Raw genomic sequence first — 23,935 nt, forward strand, 5'->3', positions numbered from 1 at the left:
TACAGAATGTTATTGAAATGATACATTATAATGTACAAGAGTTTTGATTAATTAGCTTCACCCAAATTTAAAAAAAATCGCAAAGTGTGTTTCTTTTTTTACACTGAAACCCTACACAGACCCCCCCCCCCCTAATAAACATGTTACAGAATAGCTCACATGTCTAAGTCATTTCACTTCTTCAAATAGAATCAAAAAAATATAAGATAACCCCTTTAATTGAGGAAATAAGCCAGCGTGACACATGAAATCTATTTTAAAGTCACAAGCAGCTAAGAAACTAGGTGTCTTCTGATTTTGGACGCTTTAGGCTTTATTAACACTGCAGTGAAGTAATTAGAAATGGTACATACACATGCATTTGTATTTGAACCATCAGAGCTCCAAGTCTCTCCTCTGTTGGAAGTTGCTTTTCAAGTTTGCAATAAAATCGAAACGTAAAGTTGATCGGATATTCAAGAATACGCATACATATCGGTTCTTATTATGGGTAATCGTTTATTTATTTGTTTTATTAAATTGCAATGACATAGCAATCGCTGCTTATTAATTCAATATACACATTCGACCAATGAAGCATAATCTCTGTACAGGATTGTTTTATTTTAGAAAATATTTTCCAACGCTGCTTTGTTGGCTTCATGTTTTTGCTAGCAAATTTTCTAATTTTCTTAGCTAGATATTTTTGATTTTGTTTGGCATGTGCTTTACGTATTCTTAGTGATATTTACAGTAACTACCTTGTGGGCTCAACTTGTTGAGTGAAATAATGGAACAATTTTGAAAATTTTCATTCACCATACATGTAAGGAATGTTTTGGTTAACTATCTTTCGCTATAGTAACAAACTAAATTAAGTAATAATGGTGGGTAAGCAAAGTGAACGAATACACTAACCCTAAGTTATTGCAATGTCTAAAACCTATTCTCACTAAGTATTATTTGTAATAATAGTACGAATAAAACTGCACAAATGGGAAAATGCTACTTTCACCAGTAATTAAGTATTTACACAATCGTCTTCGATACTGTTCAACATCACATTTGCTTTGAACCGGCCATTCCCTCCTATTAATCGTTAGTGGATTTGTCCCCGTTGTGCCTGGGTGAACCCTGTCCAATGCCGGGATTGTTGTGGTTGGTACTATTTGGGCTATTATTATTATTGTTGTTGTTGTTCAGATTGGGCGCTCCGAGTGCGGTCAGTCCGGCGGCGTGATTGCTCAAATGATGATGCATCGAGAGGTCACTGATGAAATCACTCGGCTTTCGACCACCGCTGAGGGCAGTGTGAAGTGACAGCGGTGGTAGATGAAAACCAGGAAAAGCTAATCCAGCTGCCGCAGCCGCCTGCAGCGAATGTAGCAAAGCGGCGGAATGTTCCTGTGCTTTCCGTCGAAGTTCGGCAACCGAGGACGAGCGTGGGTCGGCTGTGCCGAGGGTGTTGCTAGTGGCAGTGGTGGATAACGAGTGCACCGAAGATGTACAGCTAGGTGATGAGGTGGCTGTCGACGAGCCGGACGTGATGGGCGATTTTACCGGGCAGCATGAACACAGACTGGGGAAGGCAGCTGGAATGTTGAAGACAGGGCTGAGTATAACCGAATGGCGAAGGTTCATATCGAGCAGCATACCTTTGAGATTGGGAAACAGCGGGGGCGCAAACTGGGACCCGAGGGAAGCCAAATGCGGCGGCAGAAACAGCGGGGGAGTCGTTCTTGGCTGTCCATTGTCCAGGACCGGTCGAAATCCACCGTTACTGTAAGAAAAGGGTTTGAAAATAATTAGTTTCGGTGGAGAATCAGGGGCAGGTTGTTGCGGTAAATCGAAGCAGAGTAATTTCATGAATAATAAACATTATTTGAATCATATATTTTAGCATACACGTTTCTTGAAATTTGATGACAGCCAGGATGTAATCATAATTAATGATTTTTCATTTTTTAAACAACATAACTCTCTCAAACTTTTCAAGTTTGCTCTATAATCAATTGCATAGAATGCTAACCAAAACCATCTTTTGAAGTGGTGTGTGATAATTTGCAATAATGATAATGTTCTGATGTTTAGTCGAGGTAGTATATTTCATTATCAAGAACAACCCGGATATATGGAGGATGACAAAATTGAGGTACATCTACATAATTCGGCACAGAATACTAGCTTAGAGTCATTTAAAAAAAATTTCAAGCGCAGAAATATGGAATCCGCCATCAATGACACTTGAAAATTCGTTTCCAGATACTTCCAACGGCGATCCTATTATTTAATACTTGTCTATTGAGTGCAAATCACCTATGGAAGGCGTAATCTGCAAATAATCACCCACGGCTTAGTTAAGCATACTTATTGATCCGTTTCTACTGAACTATGTATTTGTTTTAACAACCAGTTTTAAGATACAACAAAGACAAACAGTGTTTTAACAAAAAACTACAAGGAACAGCCCAATGGGGTTGTGCGAGCTGTTATTCTAGAACTACACTTCCTAGTACAGAATATTTTAATAACAATCAAAATTAATTTGTTAGTATATTTGGATGTACAATAATAAATAATCGGAATATTGTGGAATTCTTCAAAAATCAATTGATATATAGGCACAGGTCTACCTACCTTAATGGAATGTAAATGCGTGCGTCCAAAAACCCAATTTAAGATACCATTGTATCACCGAAGCGGTTAAGTTTAGTTCTAGAGTATCTTGAGATAATTTAATGGATATAATATACTTTTTTTGGTATTAATCCCCCTATAAGTCAAATATTTTCATTAATTTTCTTTTGAATGGTTGTATTGAGATAGGGGCCATGCATAAAAGACGTAGCATTTTGGGAGTTAGGGAGGGTATTCCAAATTTGTGACGAAGTGTGACGATGGGGAGGGTAGGGTCAGAAGTTGTGCGACGTAGCATTATGTTTAAAACCCATTGTTTACAGAAAACAATTTAATGATCCTCCATTCCCAAGAGAAATAAATTTAAATTCAAACAAGTTACTTTTGATGCGGTTTTCATGAGGTAGATTTTACGATTCGCGGAATTACAAGTTCGCAAAAATACGAAAAGATTTTGTATGCGGATTTAACTTGCTACATTACTTAGCTAATGTTGCTAACTAGTAGACTTAGTTTGGAAGCTGAATTAAATTTTCACTTCGGATTCAACCAAACAAAATTTAGTAATTTAGATGAACGTATGCTGTTTAGAATCATTGGCAGCCGCAGGATTGTGAACTGAGAGAACTTCTCTTCATGCTCCCCTTGACATATAAAATTCAAAACAAAACTATCAACACTATATTTGTCATGAAATTATTTTGCACGCAATTTGCTGTAATAATGAAAATGTTGATAAAAGTCGGCAAGCATTTTGAAAACATATGTAATTTTTTTTTTCATTCCCGGCCGCTTTGCATGGGACCAGGGGGAGGGGGTAGGTAAATGCTACGTTATGTACAAGGGGGAGGTTAGAATTTTGTGACCAAATGCTACGAGGGGGGAGGGAGGGGTCAAAAATCGCCGAAAAAAACTACGTCATTTGTGTACGGCCCCATAGTGTCTTCATCAAATTTATAGCTCTTTCTTTTGCGAACAATTTTGCTGAAGATACCAAGTGTCTATCTTGTATGCTTTAAAAAGTAATAGCTTGTTATTTATTGTTCAATATAGTAAGGATCTTTTTAATTATACCAGCCGAATTTTATTTCGATAGAACGGAATAGGATGTTCTTCTTATCGGTGTTTTTTTACAATGGAGAAGACCTTTACGTCCTAGCCCAGTACACGTGCTATTGGTAGAGTCCAAGCTACCGCACGGGGTGCACTGGGGGCGTGTCGGGCTCGAATGGTGACGCTGCCATTAATACCGACTAAACTCCATTGGGCTCCGCCATCGTTCCTCCCAGGAACTACCTCTCGGTATTACTTCTGGGTGGATGGCTGTACTTAATGTACTCATTCACTCTCACTCACGCGTTCATACGTCCTGTATGAGGCTTACTTGGGTGCTCTCTCTATCGCACCTTGATTCACTCTCAAACACTCCACACGACGCTGACTTTTGTGCTCACCTTTTTCGTTCCTTGCGAGGCTGACTTGTGTGCTCACCTTACTCATTCCTTGCTAGGCTTACTTTTGTGCTAGCCTCTACCATACTATGTGAGGCTGACTTTTGTGCTCACCCTTAACATGCCGTGTGAGACTGACTTGGATGCTCACCCTTTCACTCCTCTGCCACGCCATGAGGCATCGATAGCTAAGTCCCAACATACTACGCTACGACCTTAGCGTCTTGGCATGAGGCAGTCCACCTATACGCCTATACACTCACTCTTCTGTCTTGCTTCGGGGTGGCTGGGTTTACCCCTTACGCGGTTGCCAGTCGCTGCGTCAAACCTGCCTCAGCATGAACAGACCATTCACTCCCTTTTTTGCGCTTGGTCTTTTTCGCTCCAACTAACCAATCACTAGTTAGCCGTGCCCGTCGTCTGTTGCTCGGTTCGCCAGATTACCTGTAGCCTACAGGCAATCTGGGTGGTAGCAGCCGAGACTGCGTTCCACTTCTCCACCGATTGACACATCCGCTGAATAAGGGTATCAGGGGTTGTGTCCCAGCCACAGACATCAAGCATTGCTCTTCTTTCGACGTCGAACCGATGACATACGAACAGTATGTGTTCGGCAGTTTCGTCTACACCTGGGCAGTCCGGGCAGACTGGAACCTCCGCGTGCCCGAACCTGTGGAGGTAGTGTCGGAAACAGCCATGGCCTGACAGGAATTGTGTCAGGTGGAAGTGAACTTCCCCATGGGGTCTTCCCATCCAGCTCGATATGCTAGGTATCAGCCGGTGGGTCCACCTACCTTTCGAGGAGTTGTCCCACTCACGCTGCCATCTGGCGACCGAGGTCACCCTGGTGCGCTCGCGGGCTCCTCTATTTCCACGTAGCTCGAAACACTCCTCATCTTTCTGAATGACCAGCCCGACTGGCATCATGCTTGCTATCACGCAGGATGCATCGTGTGATACCGTGCGGTAGGCAGATATCACTCTGAGGCACATCACGCGGTAGGTGCTCTCCAGTTTCTGTAGGTAACTGGTTACCCTCAGTGCTCTTGACCATGACGGGCCGCCGTACCTGAGGATAGATACGGCAACGCCTGCCAGTAACCTACGTCTTCTGGCGCACACCTTTGAGCTGTTGGACATCATCCTCGATAGAGCCGCAACAGCAGTCGACGCTCTCTTGCATGTATAGTCGACATGACTGCCGAAGGTCAGCTTGTCGTCTATAATGACTCCGAGAGACTTCAGACTTCGCTGTGAAGTGATCGCGACTTCTCCCACATGGATAACTGCATGTTGTGCCGACTTGCGGTTGTTGACGATAACTACCTCCGTCTTATGATGAGCGAGCTCCAGGCCTCTCGCGCTCATCCATTCCTCCACCGTGTTGATCGCGTGTTCTGCGGTTAGTTCTACCTCAGGGATTGACTCCCCGTAGACCTCCAAGGTCACGTCGTCAGCAAAGCCGACGATCTTGAGCCCAGGAGGGAACTTCAGTCTCAGAACCCCGTCATACATGAGGTTCCATAGCACCGGGCCAAGGATCGAGCCCTGTGGGACTCCGGCGGTAATCGGAACCCTTTTCTGACCGGCATCGGTCTCGTATAGCAATACGCGGTTCTGGAAGTAACTTTCCAGAATCCGGTACAGACCCACCGGTAGGCTAAGCCGGTGTAACGAGAGCGCGATGGCATACCAGCTTGCGCTGTTGAATGCGTTCTTCACGTCAAGTGTCACTAACGCACAGTATCGAATGCCTCGCCTTTTTCGTTGGATCACTATCTCGGCAGTATTTATCACTGAGTTGAGAGCGTCCACTGTGGACTTACCCTTCCGAAAGCCAAACTGGTTGCTTGACAGACCGTCCGTACCTTCCGCGTACGGGGTTAGCCTGTTGAGGATGATCCTCTCAAGCAGTTTGCCAGTCGTGTCTATCAGACAGATTGGTCTGTACGCCGATGGGTCGCCTGGCGGCTTCCCGGGCTTCGGCAACAGCACCAGTTTCTGCCTTTTCCATCTATCGGGGAAACGGCACTCGTCAAGGCATCTCTGCATAGCTAGCCTGAACATGTTCGGGTTCGCTATGATCGCTGCTTTGAGAGCGTTGTTTGGAACTCCATCCGGCCCTGGAGCTTTGTTCATTGCTAGGGATTTAGCCACTGCGAGTAGTTCTTCATTCGTCACCGGAGCCACCGTTTCGGCCGTGCCGCACTGTCTCGTAGTGCAGTCGGCCAGGAGCTTGTGGCTCGAGACGGGAAGAGTACTTCGATAATCGTCGCCAACCGGTCCGGAGACCGTTCTGGGGGTGAAGAGCCCCCTTTGGTGTTGGCCATCACAATCCTGTAGGCGTCACCCCACGGATTCGCGTTGGCACTCTTACACAGGTTGTCGAAACACGCTCTCTTGCTTGCTGAGACAGGCTGACCGTAGAGCTGCAATCTCGGCACTCCACCAGTATACCGGGCATCTGCCGTTTCTTGGTAGTGTTTTTCTCGGCATAGTGGCGTCGCACGCGCGTGATAGAACAGCTATCAGCGCATCCCCGCTTAGACTGTCGGTGTTGGCCTCCAGTCCCAGGGCCGCGGTGAAAGCCTCGCTGTCGAAATGATTGGACTTCCACCCGCGTACCTGACAGGGATCTCCCGCCCTCGGATGCTGCACACCATAGTTGATCCTAAAGCGGATTGCTAAGTGATCGCTATGGGTGTAGCCTTCGTCTACCCTCCATTCCATGCCTGGAGCCAGACTCGGACTGGCAAATGTTGCGTCAATACACGCCTCCACCCCGTTTCTACGGAATGTACTAGCGGAGCCATTATTAGCTAGCACAGTATCGAGTTTCGCAAGCGCCTCCATTAGCACTTGACCCCTGCTATTTGTACAGCGGCTGCCCCACTCCACTGCCCAAGCGTTAAACCTATGCTATGACTACCGGTTTTCGGCCCACTAGGTCTGACGAAAGCCTGTCGATCATCTGGTTGAACTGTTCTATGGGCCACCTGGGTGGAGCGTAGCAGCTACAATAGAACACACCATTGATCTTGGCAATCGCAACACCCTCGGCGGAGAGTGTATTACCTCTTGAACCGGGAACCGTCCCGTTGTACAGATTGTCACCATTCCAGACCCGTCCAACACCCAATTGCCGTTGCCGGCAGGGATGTTGTACGGGTCTGATAGGAGGGCGACATCTGTCCTCGACTCCGAGACCGACCGCCACAGCAGCTGTTGGGCTGCTGCACAATGGTTAAGATTTAGCTGTGTGACGTTCACGGCTTCTTCTTATTTACCTCACCGAAGGGACACGAAGGTCCGCCCATAGCATGTTTATGGGCTTGCTTCTTAGCGTTGCAGATAAGGCACTTTTGCGCCTTAGTGCAATTCCGCTCCTCATGCCCCTCCTCACCGCAGCGACGACATAGTTTGCTCCTGTCTATGCCCTTGCACTCGTAGGATTTGTGGCCGGACTCAAGGCACCGATAGCACCTATCCACTGAAGGCGGCTGGGGTATGCTAATTGGGCATACCGACCAGCCGATCTTCAGCTTACCTTGCTCGGTTACCTTTTTGGCATCCGCCTTCAGTAGCCTGAGGTAGGCTACTTGGGTGCCAGAGGGTCCCTCTCTAAAACGCACAGAGGCCCGCTCGATTGTCACGTCGCATTGCTCCTTAACGGCTGCGACGACATCTTCTGCGGTCGTGAACTCGTCCCGATGCTTGCACGACCTGACCTGGGCGCCTTCACCAAGGACCTCTTGGGCCAAGGCCTTGTACACCGCACTAGATTGTGCGCCTCGTTTCAGCACCAGAAGCATTTCTCCCGTGTTGGTGCGTCTCACGCTACGCACATCTTGCCCAAGGGCCGAGAGGCTTTCGGCCGCCTTCATCGACTTTAGGACGTCGGCATATTTGTCCTTGTCGGTTTTTAACCACAAGGCCTCGTTTCTGTCCTTGGCCTTCTTCGCGGCCACGGTACCTCCGGTGTCGGTGCCAGCTTCTTCTTGGTGACCAGCGTCCAGGGGTTTACGCCCCCCTGCCCCGGTTGCGCCGTTGCTGGTACGATCGCTCTGCCCAGCGAGGTCACTCTCGCCCTCGCTTACCTCGGCCAAACGGCGTTTGGCCTTAACGGTTGCACGCCGTGTGGTGCCGGTTTTTGCACCCTCGCCTAGCGACTTCCTAGGGCGCTTCGCGTTCGACGCCGTCTTGCGATTGCCCTTGCCTTTTCCCTTCGAGGGGGACTCAGCCGCCGCTTCGAGCGACATGGCTGCTCCATAGAAGGTGAAGGCCACTGTCTGAGTATCTGTATCGACCTTCTCTCTTCCCTCCCTCTTGGAGGCCACTGTCTGGGTTTCTCTGTCGGACTTCTCCCGACATTCCACCCTCTTGGCGTAAGCCTGCTGTTCCTGTCTTGCGACACGAACAGCTTTCCGGAGCACCAGGAGGCTCTGCTTCAACTCCTTGCTAATGTTTTGCTTTGCGCTAGTGAACTCGATTATTGAATCGAGCTGCTACACCACTTTGCGCATCGCGGATAGTGGCCCGTCCAGTGCGTTGGTAGGGCTATTTCCTACCACTGCTGGGGGGTCACTAGTGCTATCAGATGCAGCACTCGTCGCTCCACTACTCACCCCACGGGGGGAGACCTCGCCAAACCACCTCTAGCAAAGGGGTTTGGCACCTTCGTTTGTTTATTTGTTTTGTTTTTGTTTATCTCCATGTTTGTATCCACGAGTAGCACGAGAATAAATGTCCGCCACGCCAGAGCTCCGCATTAACGTGGTAAGAGACACTTACTGTGGGGGTTGCCCAGGTACCCCACAGGCTCCGTTAACGATCGAGCATCTTTTTCACCCCCTCGATCACTCATCCCTCGGCACGGGTCGCTTCACGCCTTGGAATTGGGGTTATGACTTATCTTGCTTTACGTGGTGACCGCGGCCCAGATCGTCACAACCATCCTCCTTTACCAGGGCTTTGGACCTGTAGCTCTGGTTCTCAATAGTTCCAGGTACGTATATAATTACAGACATGCTACTATTGAGATCCGTCATTCGCTAGTGGAGTTCAATCGGTGTGCAAACGATCATTTGCACGAACATTCTGACAGTTAAATTTCTAATTCATGACCCTCAAATCGATCTGGATCATATCTCGGATTTTTGAGAATATATTTTTTTCTATTGCATCAAACTACACCAATTTTTCGGTAGTTTGTAGTTTTTTGTTGTTTTTTATGGACGCAAAAATCGTACGGAAGAAAGAATGTGTCGGACATGTTAAGAAGCGTATGGGAACGATATTACTAAAACTGAAGACAGAAAAGAAAGGTATCGGTGGGAAAGAAATGGGAAAGTTGACGGATAAATTAATCGACGAAAATTTTATGAGCTGGCGATTCGGAGAACCTCAAATTCTGTAGAACATATGCGAAATGCAATCTGGGCTTCCCTCGAACACTGTTCGTCATTGAAAATCCCGAACTCGGCGAGGACAGTTGGTGCAAGTGGCGCTAGCTGGAAGAAATTTTCGAACATGTCAGGATCTACAGAAGTCTATCATAAATCATTATGATTTATTAGAAAGATGCTTAGGAGCTCACACCCACAACATCAAAGTGTCTCTGAATAGGGGAATTTGCGTCTTTGCGCCAAAACGCTTGCACAAATTCTGGCAGGCACTCAGGCAGGTGGTCAATGTTGCGACTTATTTGGCAGTCAGCATTTTCAACCAAGGATTTTGATTGATATTACTAGCTATGAAGGTGATGAGAATTACCTTGGGGACTGAAGCTGAAAGATGTGCTATTCGACTCGACGGTGAACGTAGGGTAAGGTGGGGCAAATCCGACCGTTGGGTAAAGCCGACCCCCTCTGTTATCGAAAATCGGGAGCACTACGCGAACTAATATCAATGTTGTCGTGTAGAGCATCGAAAATAATCGTAATGGTGGTATGACAGCATTTTGTTAGTCTACACTACTTTTTACTACTTTTGATTTGATTTTTGTGCATCATTGACTACAGGATATTTCTGATTGTTAAAGTGATAGCATACAAAATGTAAGTGGATTTAAATTCTTTGATTAAAGTCCTACAAAGTGCATAGATGAATTTAGTCCAACTTTTTTCATAATTTTTTAATTGCATCGTAATGAAAAATGACGCGGTGGGGCAAATCCGACCTCTTAATAGTTGGGTAAATCCGACCGCTTTTTTGCTAAGAAAATGATTATTTATCAAACTTAAATATATTTTTTTTTGTTATTAGTTATTATTATTTTGAACAATGGTTCATAATTACAAGCGAAAGACACAAAAACGTGATGAATATGGTATTCGTCGAGCAATTGCTCCTATGCAAGTGGGAATATCTTTACGTGCTACTGCTCATGATTTTGACACTTCAAGATTAACATTGAATTCCATTTTCTTCATGTTACTATTCAATAACATAACATAACATTCATTGATTATGCAATAAAATTGGACTAGTGCTAGACTCAACTAATGCTAATTTGGGTACTAGTTTAGATACATCGTCTAACTAGATACCCAGATGGTGCTAGTTACTGACGAGATGAATTAGGTCTTGTGCCCTTAACGCGCAAAACGGTTTAGTCCAATTTTATTGCATAAAAAAGTTAGGTTGACGATTTTCAAAGTGATTGCATAACCTTTCTATATGAGAAAGTCAAAAAAGTTTGAAAAAATCCATTCAGTAGATGCTTTACAATTTCGAAAAAGTGATAAATTTTAGGCCTCGCGAGTAGAGTATTGGTGGTCAAATTTGGTTTGAAAAGATTTTAAGTTTGAAGCTAATATAAAATTCAAATTAATTTAAAATTTCTCAACAGGTTAAACATTTGCGGGAGGGATTCGGACCCTCAGGACCCTCGCCCTGGATCCGCCGCTGCTTTAAGGGTTTATACATGCAGCGGACCTACATAGATTAGAAATTTTTATTATTTTCTCAAACCAAGATCGCAAAATTTTATTAAGGGGTTTCACCATTGTAGAGCACGACAAAATTTGCATGTTTTGGAAATTTTACTTGATGCAATGTAAAGTTGAATCGAGATCCCGTAAAATAGGATTTTTAATACAAGTTCTGAAGTATAAATAATAAAATTGTCAAGTGGTTTAAACACAAGATGGCGTTTGGACAGTATTTTCCCGCAGTATTTTGGTAAGGGTCCATGGCCAGAAACCTACTTCCCGTAATCTTTGGCCTGGATCCAAAAACAAAAGTTTTTTTTCGATTACTTAGAACAATAGAAAGCAACGTAAGTAAGATTTTTTAGATATTTTGATTAAATGGCAACTTTTAAATAGAAAAAACACTGAAAATGTCATAAAAATTGACACAAAAATGCATTTAAAACAAGTCCTGCGTACGTCACTGGAGAAAGCACATGTTTATAGCTTTCCAATTTGTTGTTGACACTAGTATTAGTAATGATGATACAAATCAATTTTTTTTGTTCAATCACTAGTTATTGTGAGTCCATCCTATAGAAAGGTTATGCAACCACTCGGTATCCGAAAAATGTTGCTCACTGCCAGATCACTTTTGAAAAAAGTCGTTATCGAAATAATCGCGTTGAGGTAGTGTGTTATCAAGGGCCGCAATTTCAGTTCTAGTTCTCCGATCGCCATGAAATTTGAATATACACTATTAAGGATATGTCTATACGCAGTAATTTTTGATTTTTAGGCCTTCCACAACATATATAGTTTCTTAAGGGAATTGAGTTTTTCTATTAATAAAGCATTGAATGAAAAACTTCAACATGTTTTTCACAAAGCATTAGTAGTAAGTTGATTGTCCGCCTATGTTTAAGAGCTTTTTTTCGTTTTACCTTCGATTTGATTTGACTTTCGAAATTTCTCGCAATGATGTTGTCCCATGTTGATTTGATTGCTGTAATATCCGAAGAGGGAGTTCTAAGAGTTATAAGAAATATCTTATCACACTGTTAGGTGGATTAAAAGCGTTTTATCTATTGGAATCTGTTCTTTTAAGTATATCTGCATGATTGACGAAGATATCGAAAATGTATCGTGGAATGGCTGAATTACAAGCGTTCAAATCCTAACCACTTTTCGTTACACATCATTTTTGTAGTTTCACGTTAAAAAATCTATATGCACGGTAAAATGAAACAACCCACAGATTAAGTTTTTTTTAACTTAAATTTAGGTACTTTTGAGTTTTGCATCTCTTTCGCACTTATTAGTGTTGTCAAAAACAAAGGGAGAGATTCGACTCAGTCGAGGTCGTCCGTGGAATAAGGTACTTTTGAGTTGTTTGAGGTATACTTAAAATTAGGTAGATTCAACTTAAATTTAAGTATATTAAACTTAAGGTTGAGCATAAACAACCTATCAATGAGTTTTGATTTTTGCCGTGATTAAAGAAAAACTACCTTCAACATGGTTTACCTAATTTTACCTTATTCCACGAGATTGAGTCAAGACAGCTCAACTTTGGGTAGTTCTTCGTATCCGTGTAGGACTTACACCAATATAAGGGAGACTGGAGCTAGTTGGCGATGTTTAAGCTTTCATTTTTATCGTTTTGAATTTGGTAGATTGTACAAAATAGAACAGATTGCCTAAAAGAGCAGACTGTTGACAACGTCTCGAGCGTATCTCTAAAACCCTGTACATACCACACATTTCCTTCGATGCCGGGGTAAGTTGGCGGGTTCTACGCACCATATATTTTTTCCTATAAAAACACGGGTACTCCCTGTTCAAAAGCAAATTTTCGATATTCTTCAGGTGATTGGCCTAAGCAAATGTTACCTGCGTTGACGAGATACACAATAAAAAGATTCTCTTACTTTGGAGTGAATTCCAGAAATAAATTATGACTATTTTACACTGTAAATAGTATCGCCAACTTACCCCTAAAAGCTCATTTTACGAACTATCAAAAATATAATCATTCGTGGAATAGATTTAAAATCACCCTACATAACACAAAATATTTAAAATTTACTTAGTATGTTCTAAAACACAATATCGCCACAACTTTTACAAAACGAAATGTTATGCAACATAAACACATTGGAGAATGTTTTTCACATTACTGGAGGTACACAACGAGAGACATCATCATATGTCTAATAGAAACGAAGAAAAGGAGACTTCGTCAGCTTACCCCAACCGCCAACTAACCCCCTTTAGTAATTACATTTTCAGTATAAAAGATCATAAAACTACTCAGGACCTTGCACAAAGGGGGAGCGTGTTTCAATCCAATCCTACGAGTAATTTGAATTTCATTAAAAAAAAATTCTTAACTTCCTGATCAGAAAGAAGCATATGGTGACACACGATACATAGCATGCCATTTGATTTCGGTAGTCATCGAAGAAACTCTGCGAGTGATGTACGTCAAGTTAGTCGGCATTTCCGGAACGATTCACTTCTTTACAATTTTCAATATTAGAACAGTTGTGAGTAGACCAGTTACACAGAAAAGGTTAATCAGCGAGATAGTAACGGCAGCTAAAAGGATAAAAAGAACGAATAACACAAGCTTTCCTAAAGTAATACCTAGCGGTAGCCCCGGATTAACGACGATTGTGAGGAACAAGAGGTTTAGATTTAGTCGAAAGGCTTACTACAAATCACTGCAGTAAGAATCCGACACTACAGCAAGCCAGCAGGCAGTAGTCGTTGTGGAAGATTTCTCCTCGATAACTAATTTGTTGAGCTAAGTCGATTGATACACAAGAATCACAAGAATCTAGACCTCGGGAAAAATCGTCAATGTTAAGGGTTCCTACACATTTTCTTTTATAAGAAACGTAAAAACCCCCTCCTGAGAATTTTCAGCATACGGGCCTGGAACTAACTAGAATTCCACTTCTCGCATCAACATTTAGCACGAAAAATTCTTCTGTAACTTGCAGACATGTGCCTCCAGCAATTATTTACCTTGACGAAAAGCAATTTTCCGCAAATTTGATTTTCCTCACACTCGACGCAATTAGGGCGTATAAAATATAAAGGTAAATAAATTTCGGAAAATTATGTTCACATCATCGTGCTCCTCGTTCGTCGGTCGAAAGCGAGCAGCGCCCGTCGCTGGATGAAGGCATTCTTCCACCTTTTCCCAGTCGCTTTTGGCATAAACCGGCACGATGATGAGCGAGTATTAATTTTTTATCATCAGTTTCATACTGGTACTAAAACAAAACGGAGGGGAGCGAATACGGCGTATATCCTTGATACAACAAATTGAATTACCCTAAGTAGAACAAATAACATCAAAGTTGAATCTATTCAGTAGCAATTTCCACTATTCAAGTGAAAACGATTCATCACAGCGCTATCGCTTTCAATATGTGACCTGCATCTGCATCTGCTGAATCGAATATTCTATGCTTTGGCTGGGAAAAATGCAAATTGAAGAAAAGTGTATGAAAAATAAATGATTTGATAAAAATTGATAATGTCTAACTCTAAGCTCCCTAGAGTCGTAGTCCCCGCTCAGCACTGATTTGGTTCCCATTCGTGCGTTACAAATCCTGATTCCGAGTACCAGCAAAGAGTAGAATGCAAATTTTTTCCTCCCAAATATCAACCAAATGCGCTCTGGCAAAACGGTTGGGGAGTAAAAGAAGCGAACTCGACAGGAACCAGGTGCATTAAAATTTGATTCAAATCGATTCTGGCAAGCGTAACGTAATATCCTTCCCCAGAGCTTGGCCAGGGAACAACGACTGTCAGTTTTCCTTTGCAGAATGTAAACTCCGAGCTGGTGACGTTCTGTGGCAAGTGGCACCGGAAAAGTTCGTGACCTAGTAGGTAGAGCAGTATTTTAATGTGGAGAATCATCGTAGCACGCAAAATAGGTTCTTGATTTTTACTTTAAAATGTACGTACATTAGGGTGGGACAAAAATTAGATTCCTGCTCCGAGCAACTTTTTGGGTTACATTTGGGTCCTAAAACAATCGTGCAAATTCTTAGCTCGATCGGTGAAATTATATTTTTGCGCCCATGGTTTAAAGTTTACATGGGAATTCGCATGGGAATAGGAGTCTCCCATTACATCCTAAAAATAAATCGATAGATGGTTTTAGTAGGAAATTGACCAGTGAATCAATGTCTCGAAGACTGCAAAACGATCTGACGCTTGAGGAAAAAGTTATTAAGCAAAAACCGATTGATGGTCTGACGATTGATAAAATATTCATTTTTTCTAGCACCACTGCTGTTGGCTTTCGAATCATATGCAATGTTCTTTGACATACTCTCGTTGAGTCCAAATCAATGATCTGAGTTTTTTTTATTTCGATTATAGAGGTTTTAACCTTAAGGTCATTCGCCTCTTCGGGTTAGAAAATCTCTTATGAAAAATTTCTAACCCTATGTGCGGGGTTGGGACTCGAACCCAGGTGCGCTGCGTACAAGGCAATCGATTTACCAATACGTCACTTCACAATAGTTTTTAGGAATAAAATGAGACTTCTTTTGTCAATAATAAGAGAAAGTTTAAAATTTTGTATATAATTCCACCGTCAGCAGCAGTGATGCTAAGAAAATAGAATTTTTTATCAATCGTCAAAGCGTCAATCGGTTTCTGCTTGATAACTTTTTGCACAAGCATCAGATCGTTTCACTGTCTTCGGGGCACTGTTTCACTGTTAAATTTCCTACTAAAACCACATATCGATTTATTTTTAGGAAGTAATGGTAGACTCCTGGAAGAATTAATTTGTGAAATTCAATTTTCCCATACGAATTTCCATGTAAACTTTAAACCACGGCCGCAAAAATATAGTTTCACCGATCGAGCTAAGAATTTGCACGATTGTTTTAGGACCCAAATGTAACCCAAAAAGTTTCTCGGAGAAAATTTTTATTTTTTTTTCATATAACCTTGTCCCACTCTAACGTACATTCAAAGACACTGCAAACCAATGCCCCATTCGAAACATAATCTACATTTGTTATTCGAAAAATTCATCACGTAGACTGGAAAGAAGCAAATAATTTCACTAAAGATCACTGGCGGCTCCAGAGAGAGAGAGACATGGGGGAAGGGCATGTACCTCCTCCTACCTATTCATTCAGAAATGGTTCTAGTAGAAGAGCGTCTGTTTACATTCCTTTCATGATAACTTGTTTTTGTAAATTATTATGAAATGTAAGGTGTTTGTTTAGTACATTATAGCTTATTGCCTCAATATCATTGATGAATTAAACAGATACGAGTTGTAATTAGTAGCTTAACATCTCTAATAATTTCTTTACATGATTTGCCAAATACTTCGCCACTCCTCGCGCATGTCAGGAAACGCGTTTCTAAAATTTGAAATTATATTTTTCAAATTGTGCATCAGATATATTATGCCAAGAAGGCGTGCCCCCTCCATTATCGTACAGCTCGTGCCGTCTATGCTAGAGATGCTATCAAGTCGAGTTGTCGTATTTTGTCGCCTGACAACATTTCACGCGCAGAGCTATCCCGGAAGTGACAGAAATGCATTTTAAGATTATAGCTAGCGCTGCTTTTAGCCGTTTGTTCACTGTGGCAGGAAGTTTGCATGACTTTAGGTTTTTGTTTGGAATGGAAATAGAAAAACGTTAACTGCTATACTAGAAGCGATTATTTATACTGCATATTAGTGCAAAGCAGACCCGTGCGCAGAAAATTGTTAAGGGGGGGGGGGGGTTGGGTAAGGGTTCCAGCGCGAAAATAGGTTTTTGTCAAATTATTTTAGAAAGATGGGTGAAGTGAATTGATCGAAACTTTTGTACATTATACTACATCATTTCAATAACATTCTGTAATTTTTTCATGCAAAAATATCAACTCGCGACTCGGTGACGAAGTTTCTTGTAGAACGTCTCTGGAAAAAAAATATGATTTGCGGTGTTACCTGCCATTCAAAAACTACTTAACCGATTTCTTTCAAACTTTGCATACACATTCTATGTACAAATACCTAACCCCTACGTTGAGATTTCGAGATAATTTTCAAATTAAGGGGGCTTTTTACTCATAAAATGGCGCAATTTTTCTTAAAAAAACAGCGATTCGGCCATTTTATTAATAAAAAACCCCCTTAATTGAAAAATTATCTTATAAATTCAACGTAGGGGTTAGGCATTTTTTACATAGAATGTGTTCGAAATAAATCGGTCAAGTAGATTTTGAATGTCAGTGAACATCGCAAATCGTGTTTTTCCAGAGACGTTCCACAAAAAGCTTTATCACTAAGTCGCTTGTAGATATTTCTGCATGAAAAAAATACAAATTGTTATTGAAATGATGTAGTATATTGCACAAAAGTTTCGATCAATTCGCTTCACCCATCTTTTTAAATAAAATTGACAAAAAAACTGCTTTTTTACGGTGAAACCCTTACCCCCTTAAGGGGAGAGTTTTAACTTTTTTACGTTTGTTATAAACGAAAGATATGGAAACCCTTTGAATATTTTTTTTCCGACGGCTGGAGGGGCTAGTTTTGTGTAACAATCGACTCAGCTTAACAAATTGGTCAGTTATCGAGAACAGCATTGTGTTGTGGAAAAACACAATACTGTTTGCTGGCTTGGGGTAGTGTCGGATTGGTTTGTAGTAGTAGACTTTCACCGATTGCTGAACCTGCTGTCTGAAAAGCACATGCACTTTTCGCATAGCGATTCAACAACATCGCGATTTAGATCTTCCCCAGGGCTCGTGCCTAACTCCCCTACTCTTCAATTTCTACGTGAATGACATTGACGATTGTCTTGCCCATTAGGTCATTAAGCTATATATAGTTTTCCATTCCATTCGATAAATTTTACGGTCCGTTATACATAATATAACATTATTTAAATTCGTTGTAATACGTAAAAACGATTTTTTTGTTTTTTAAAATAAATCTTATGTAAGAGTGCCCCCCTATCTTCTAGTTTTAGTTGATCAATATTTAATCTCGTTAAGAAATGCACAACAGTACCACTACTTTGAAATAGCCCTAATTAATTCCCCTTAATCTTGAACCACTCTCTCTAGTTATTTCTAGTTAATAAGCTTGTAAAATGTTCCGCTTAGTTAATAATTAATTTCTCCTACAAACTCCCTTCTAAAAATCATAAAGTGAATTACAATACAAAGAACACACGAAATGACCCGTCCCCCAAATCTTACGAATATTATATTATACTCTCTTTTATATGTATATGTATAAGTTTTTTTTTTAGTTTCATTATATAAAACAAAATAATATTGAAATGTGTAACCCCCTAGTTTTAAGAAATTCAAAATGTAAAACAATGAAAAAATGGCACCTTTAAGCTAACGCATACGTGCCTTATCAAATAAACAAATTGAAAAAAAAAAATCTTATGTAAACATAGACAACCATGCATTGGAAAACTGGGGTTGTTTACATCTGGCCTATCAAGACAACACCCAAAATGAAAAAAAACTATATGCATTGGATGGTGTTTATGTCAAATAAAAATAACCCTGCGGGAAAACAGGGAAAACATGAATACATTTTATCTGACAGGGCATCACTTGTTGTGAAATTCGATATGTCAAATGCTTCTGATAGTGTCAAATCAAGACTGTCAATTTCTTTATTTTAAATTTAAATTTTGTTTTCACGTTTCCTGAGTTGGAAAAAAAACATTGTTGTGATCACGAAAAAAGCTTTATCGATGTATGTAATAAAAAAAGATTTTTTTCTCATTTAATGACCCAATTCATGCACGCGAAAGCAACTTGCAGACGACGGGGTAGTCTCTGTTACAGGGTCCAATGCTGCCGATTTGCAATGACCATTGCAAGATACTTTGGACAATTTATCTACTTGGGCTCTTAAGCTGGGTATCGATTTCTCGACGGAGAAAACTGAGCTGGTCATCGCAACTACAGCTTCTGTTAATTGGTGTAATGAACAATCAGGTCTTCAAATATCTCGGTGTCTGGTTTGATTCTAAAGGTACCTGTGGATGTCACATTAGGTATCTGAAAAAGAAATGCCAACAAACCCAAGAGACCTGATCAGGTTATAACAAACAACGGTAATGTCGGTGGTGGAGTGCGGGTACGCTCCGCTGCGAACATACACTTCATCAAACTGGAGAGAATCCAGTATCGTTGGTTGTGCATTTCCTTAGGTTGCATGCACTCGACCTATACGATGAATTTCGAAGTGCTGGCGGGCGTTCCCGCGCTGAAAAATCGATTTTGGGAACTCTCATATCGATTGCTCATCCGATGCGAAATTCTGAACCCGTTGGCGATTGAAAACTTCGAGAGGCTCGCGAGCCTAATTCAAACACCCGATTGTACTTCGACTACATGGTACAGAGTATCAATCCTTCTTCGTACAATCCCAACCGTGTCCGTTTCCTAGATACTTCTGATTCTACTGTATCCTTCGACTCATCCATGAAGGAAGAGATTCGTGAAATCCCGGACCATATACGCCCGCAAGTGATCCCCAATAAATTTTATAATAAATTCCGAGAAGTCGACTGCGACAAAATGTTTTACACTGACGGATCAAATCTCGATGGGTCCACTGGCTTCGGTATCTTCAATAATACTATCACCGTTTCATTCAAGCTCAATGATCCCGCTTCAGTTTACGTCGCAGAGTTAGCTGCAATTCAGTACACCCTTGGGATTATCGACACTCTGCACACATATCACTACTTCATCATTTCGGACAGTCTTAGCTCTAAAGAGGCTCTTCATGTGATGAAGCGCAAAAAGTATATCCCCTAATTTCCGGGGTAAGATACGGGAGTCTTTGTGTACGTTATCTGGAAAATCTTACCAGATTACCTTTGTTTGGATCCCCTCTCATTGGTCTATCCCGGGCAATGAAAACGCCGACTCTTTTGCAAAGTTTGGCGCATTAGAAGGTGACATATACGAAAGACCAATTTGCTTCAACGAATTTTTTTAGTATTTTTCGTCAGAGGACACTCAACAGTTAGCAAACTTGGCTAACGATGGCTGCACTCTATTATCTCAATGGTATCAACGAAGCCTTGGTTCAGGGGGATGAATGTGGTTCGCGATTTCATTCGTGTAATGTCTCGGCTTATGTCCAACCACTACAAGTTGGATGCGCATTTGCGGCGTATAGGGCATGCGGAGGGTAGTTTGTACGCCTGTGACGCGTGCTATCACGACATCGATCACGTTGCCTGGGTATGCGCCGGGTATTGTGATGCCAGGTTAAAGGATTCCCTTCGGACCCGAGGTAGGACACCCAATGTCCCAGCTCGAGATATGCTGGAAAATCGTGATCTCCTCTATATGTCCCTTATTTATATTTTCATAAAAACGATAAATTTTCCAATCTTTTATTTCTTGTGTTAAGAAGTTCCCTGTCCTATCTTGTGGAGCCGATCAGCACCAGAGTGCCACTATGTGACCGCCGTCGCCCTTACCACGCAATTAGAAGCGAGTGCAACCCGATTCTCCGCAGGTCCGATAAATCTCATCCATCAACCCGGGTATTGACATCTGGGTAGCCTGAGGCTCTAAGTCGCTGATCTCCCGTTTGCCTGAAAGTGGCAAGTTTGGTTTTCTTTCCATGTCCGCCTACTCTCTTCTGTCCCTGATATCACTGCTGCAACACCGATTTTGGAAATAAACAAAATTTGCTGTATTCCTAGTTTTTAGATAAGTGTATTTTTATCATAACAACTATTTTTTCAGCTTGTATCTCGACTTCTATTCCTAGTTTTAAGATAACTGTAAAATTTTTCGTGAAAAAACTTATGTTCCCCTTTTTGTATATCAAATTGGATTCCTAGTTTTAAGATAGTTGCAAAAAAACTATTGCATCCCATTGTTGTATATAGCATTGTATTTCTAGTTTTAAGATAGCTGTAAAAATTTCCCCTTTTTTGTAATAAAATATTTCAACATTGTAACCTTATAGTTTTAAGAGTTCTAAAATGTAAAAAAAATAATTTGGCCCCGCCAAGCTAACGCATTTGTGGCTATCAAATAAACGAACTGAATTGAAAAATTGGAAAACACTTCATATCTCTGAAATTTCTAAATAATAAATACATGGTTCTTTGAGCAAAGTTCCATGGTTTGATGAGTGCCAAAACTTTGCGGAAGCAACCATTCTTCTATCAAATAGTCGAGAAAAGTATTATTATAGGCCGATTTTTGAATTAACGCGTTCTATTTGTAACCTGTCAGGGTGGAAATATACTATTTTTTGTCTATATACTCCGTAGAGTGTATTTGTTTACGTAAAATAATGCTCACCGCTGTTTGGTACCGTTCACATTTAGTTGTAAATTTTTGTTCGTTTTCACGTTTGTGAACGGTTTTGTTCGTGCAGATAGGTTAGATAATTTTTGTTTTATCTTTGTGAATAAGTAACATAGGGATTAGATAGGCCACCGCTCTCCTTTCGTTGAACAATGTGTGCTGATAATGCTGCGCACCAGCGATGACAGGTGCGATTTTGCTGGTATGTGTTTGTTTACACGGAGAAGGAAAGACAGCCTCAGCGAACGAGTCCGTGAGCGACGAACCACGGTTATTGTCAGACGCCCGAATTAACAAATCCTTTTCGGGACAGTTTTCCCCACTATTGCCAGTGAAATAAAGTGCGCGCGTGTGACGGCCAGTTAAATCTGTCGGAGAGTTCCGGCCCGTGGTTCGGGCACACGTAAAAGCGGTGTCAATTCGCCATTAAGGGATAAGCTAAACGTCAAGGAGCGTTTTCGCTATCATCAAGGAATCAAGTCACCGACCGTTCTCACTATGGAGGGCGGACAAAAGTGCGGCCCTGACAAAAGGGGCTCCCGGGCAAATAGGAACCCGAGTAGTGGCAAAACCGCTACTGACATATTATGCGTTTTGCCTTTCTCATATAGAAAGGTTATGCAATCACTCTGAGAAACGTCAACCTAATCCCGGCCCGGAGGGCCGTGTGTCATATCCCATTTGATTCAGTTCGTCGAGATCGGAAAAAGTCTGTATGTGTGTGTGTTTGTATGTGTGTGTATGTATGTGTGTATATGTGTGTGTATGTGTGTGTATGTGTGTGTATGTATGTGCGTATGTGTCAAATAATGTCACTCATTTTTCTCAGAGATGGCTGGACCGATTTGCCCAAACTTAGTCTCAAATGAAAGGTGCAACCTTCCCATCGGCTGCTATTGAATTTTGGATCGATCGGAATTCTGGTTCCGGAATTACGGGTTTCAGAGTGCGGCCACACAGAAATTTCTCATATAAACTATAGGAAAAATTAAAAATAGAATTTTTATTTTTGATGCTAAATGTGTTCAAGGTGCATGAAACGTCGAGATTTGATGCAAACTCGAAAAAAAATTGACGACGATTCACTTTTTTGGATTTTGGCACATTTTTGCCTTTCTCATATAGAAAGGTTATGCAATCACTCTGAAAAACGTCAACCTAATCCAACCGTCAAATTTTTCGACTCGCATAAGGTTTCTGGATTTTAACAGGGGCGTAGTTGATGGTTTACGGAGAGGGGTTACACCCACCCCCCTCTACTGTTCACTCCACTCCTTTAAAAAGCTCCTTAAATCACCCCTCAGACCACCACCCCATCCAGCCCTCATACCCCTACCTTTCAACCCCATCATCTTTAAACCACCACTATATCACAAAGCATACCAATTTAAGCTGGGGAGTCGTTCGTTCATGGGATTCTCGCCCTCCTCACATACCCACCCCCGCATGACAAAATGAGTTACCAAGCAGATAACATTGATCTAATGCTGATTAGGCTAATGGAGTATGATATTTTTTTGTTTCAAGTGTTTCACCGTCGACACGTACACAGAAAAAAATATTTTGTAATTTTAAGTTTATTTTCATGCACATATTTGGAGCATGAATATAAATGTAAAATATTAAGTTCCACCACAAATACACACGACTTGTCGTGCTTTCTTCAACGAATTTTATTAGAATTTTACACGTGGATTGAAAATTACAGTTTCTTTAAACGGAAAACCAATGCACTTCAATGTATTTTTACTCGAAAACTGCTGTAAAATGAATGACATGTAATATTACACGAATGAAAGTGGAAAATTGTATGCTGTTTGGTGTTCCAATTGATTTTAACGTAATTTCCAATCAAATTTTTGATTCAATCGTTGTATGTTTACATTCGTATTGATTTACATGTCGTTTAAATTTCATTATTTTTTGGTGTGTAGCTCATCAAGTTCGTGGCTGGCATGCCATTGTGTATAAATGCAAAGTGTACTAAGAATCAGGCTTGCTGGAGCATCACTCATGATGCAAAAATGAGGTGAGGTATCAATATTCTGAGGAGGACTTCACACACCTCTCCAATAGCAGAAAAAAAACTCTTCTCCCACTCAACAAGCAAACTCATCATCAGAGGTGATGACTTGTTCAATGATTAGAGGATGTTATGTGCATCACACAGGAGAGGCGAGAGCGCAAAACTGATTGAAGATGGGTTGGAATCCCTCTTCCAAAATGCTGAGAGTGTGGAGCGCGAGAGTGATTGTTTCCCTCTCTTGTTTTAATGGAATTTTGTCTGCTGCGTAGGATGGGGATATAAGTATAATTTTCGTGGTGTAGATCAGTGCTTCGTGGAATATGGATATCATCATGTGGTGAGAATGGAAGAGGCTGGAGGACCCAGTTTTGACTCTACTGTGGCAAACGGCCTTGAGCACAGGTTTCAATTGAGCGAGGATTCAGTGGCCTAACTAAAATACTAACGATCAGACAACACTAAGCTCGGAAAATTTAAAATCAATCCTATTCGTCAAACTCAATAACACCATAATAGAAGATAAATATTTTGATTTTGAATTCTAATACAACATGAAATCGCTTCCAAGTAAAATGGGT

At 41.5% G+C, this 23,935-nt stretch overlaps 1 protein-coding gene across 2 annotated transcripts in view; it reads right to left on the minus strand.

The window, feature by feature from the left end:
• Nucleotides 1-474: 474 nt before the first annotated feature.
• LOC131682007 (diencephalon/mesencephalon homeobox protein 1) overlaps nt 475-23,935 on the minus strand; it is a 166,812-nt gene continuing 143,351 nt past the window's right edge. For both annotated transcript variants that reach the window (XM_058963137.1, XM_058963136.1), the window contains exons 8-9: nt 1,635-1,759; nt 475-1,571 (exon numbers count right to left, since the gene is read on the minus strand). In XM_058963137.1, the coding sequence (XP_058819120.1) occupies nt 1,072-1,571; nt 1,635-1,759 (625 nt within the window). In that variant the 3' untranslated portion in view covers nt 475-1,071. The remainder of the gene's footprint in view (nt 1,572-1,634; nt 1,760-23,935) is intronic.

The sequence above is a fragment of the Topomyia yanbarensis genome, chromosome 2, assembly GCF_030247195.1.
Source record: "Topomyia yanbarensis strain Yona2022 chromosome 2, ASM3024719v1, whole genome shotgun sequence".
Lineage (NCBI taxonomy): Eukaryota > Metazoa > Arthropoda > Insecta > Diptera > Culicidae > Topomyia > Topomyia yanbarensis.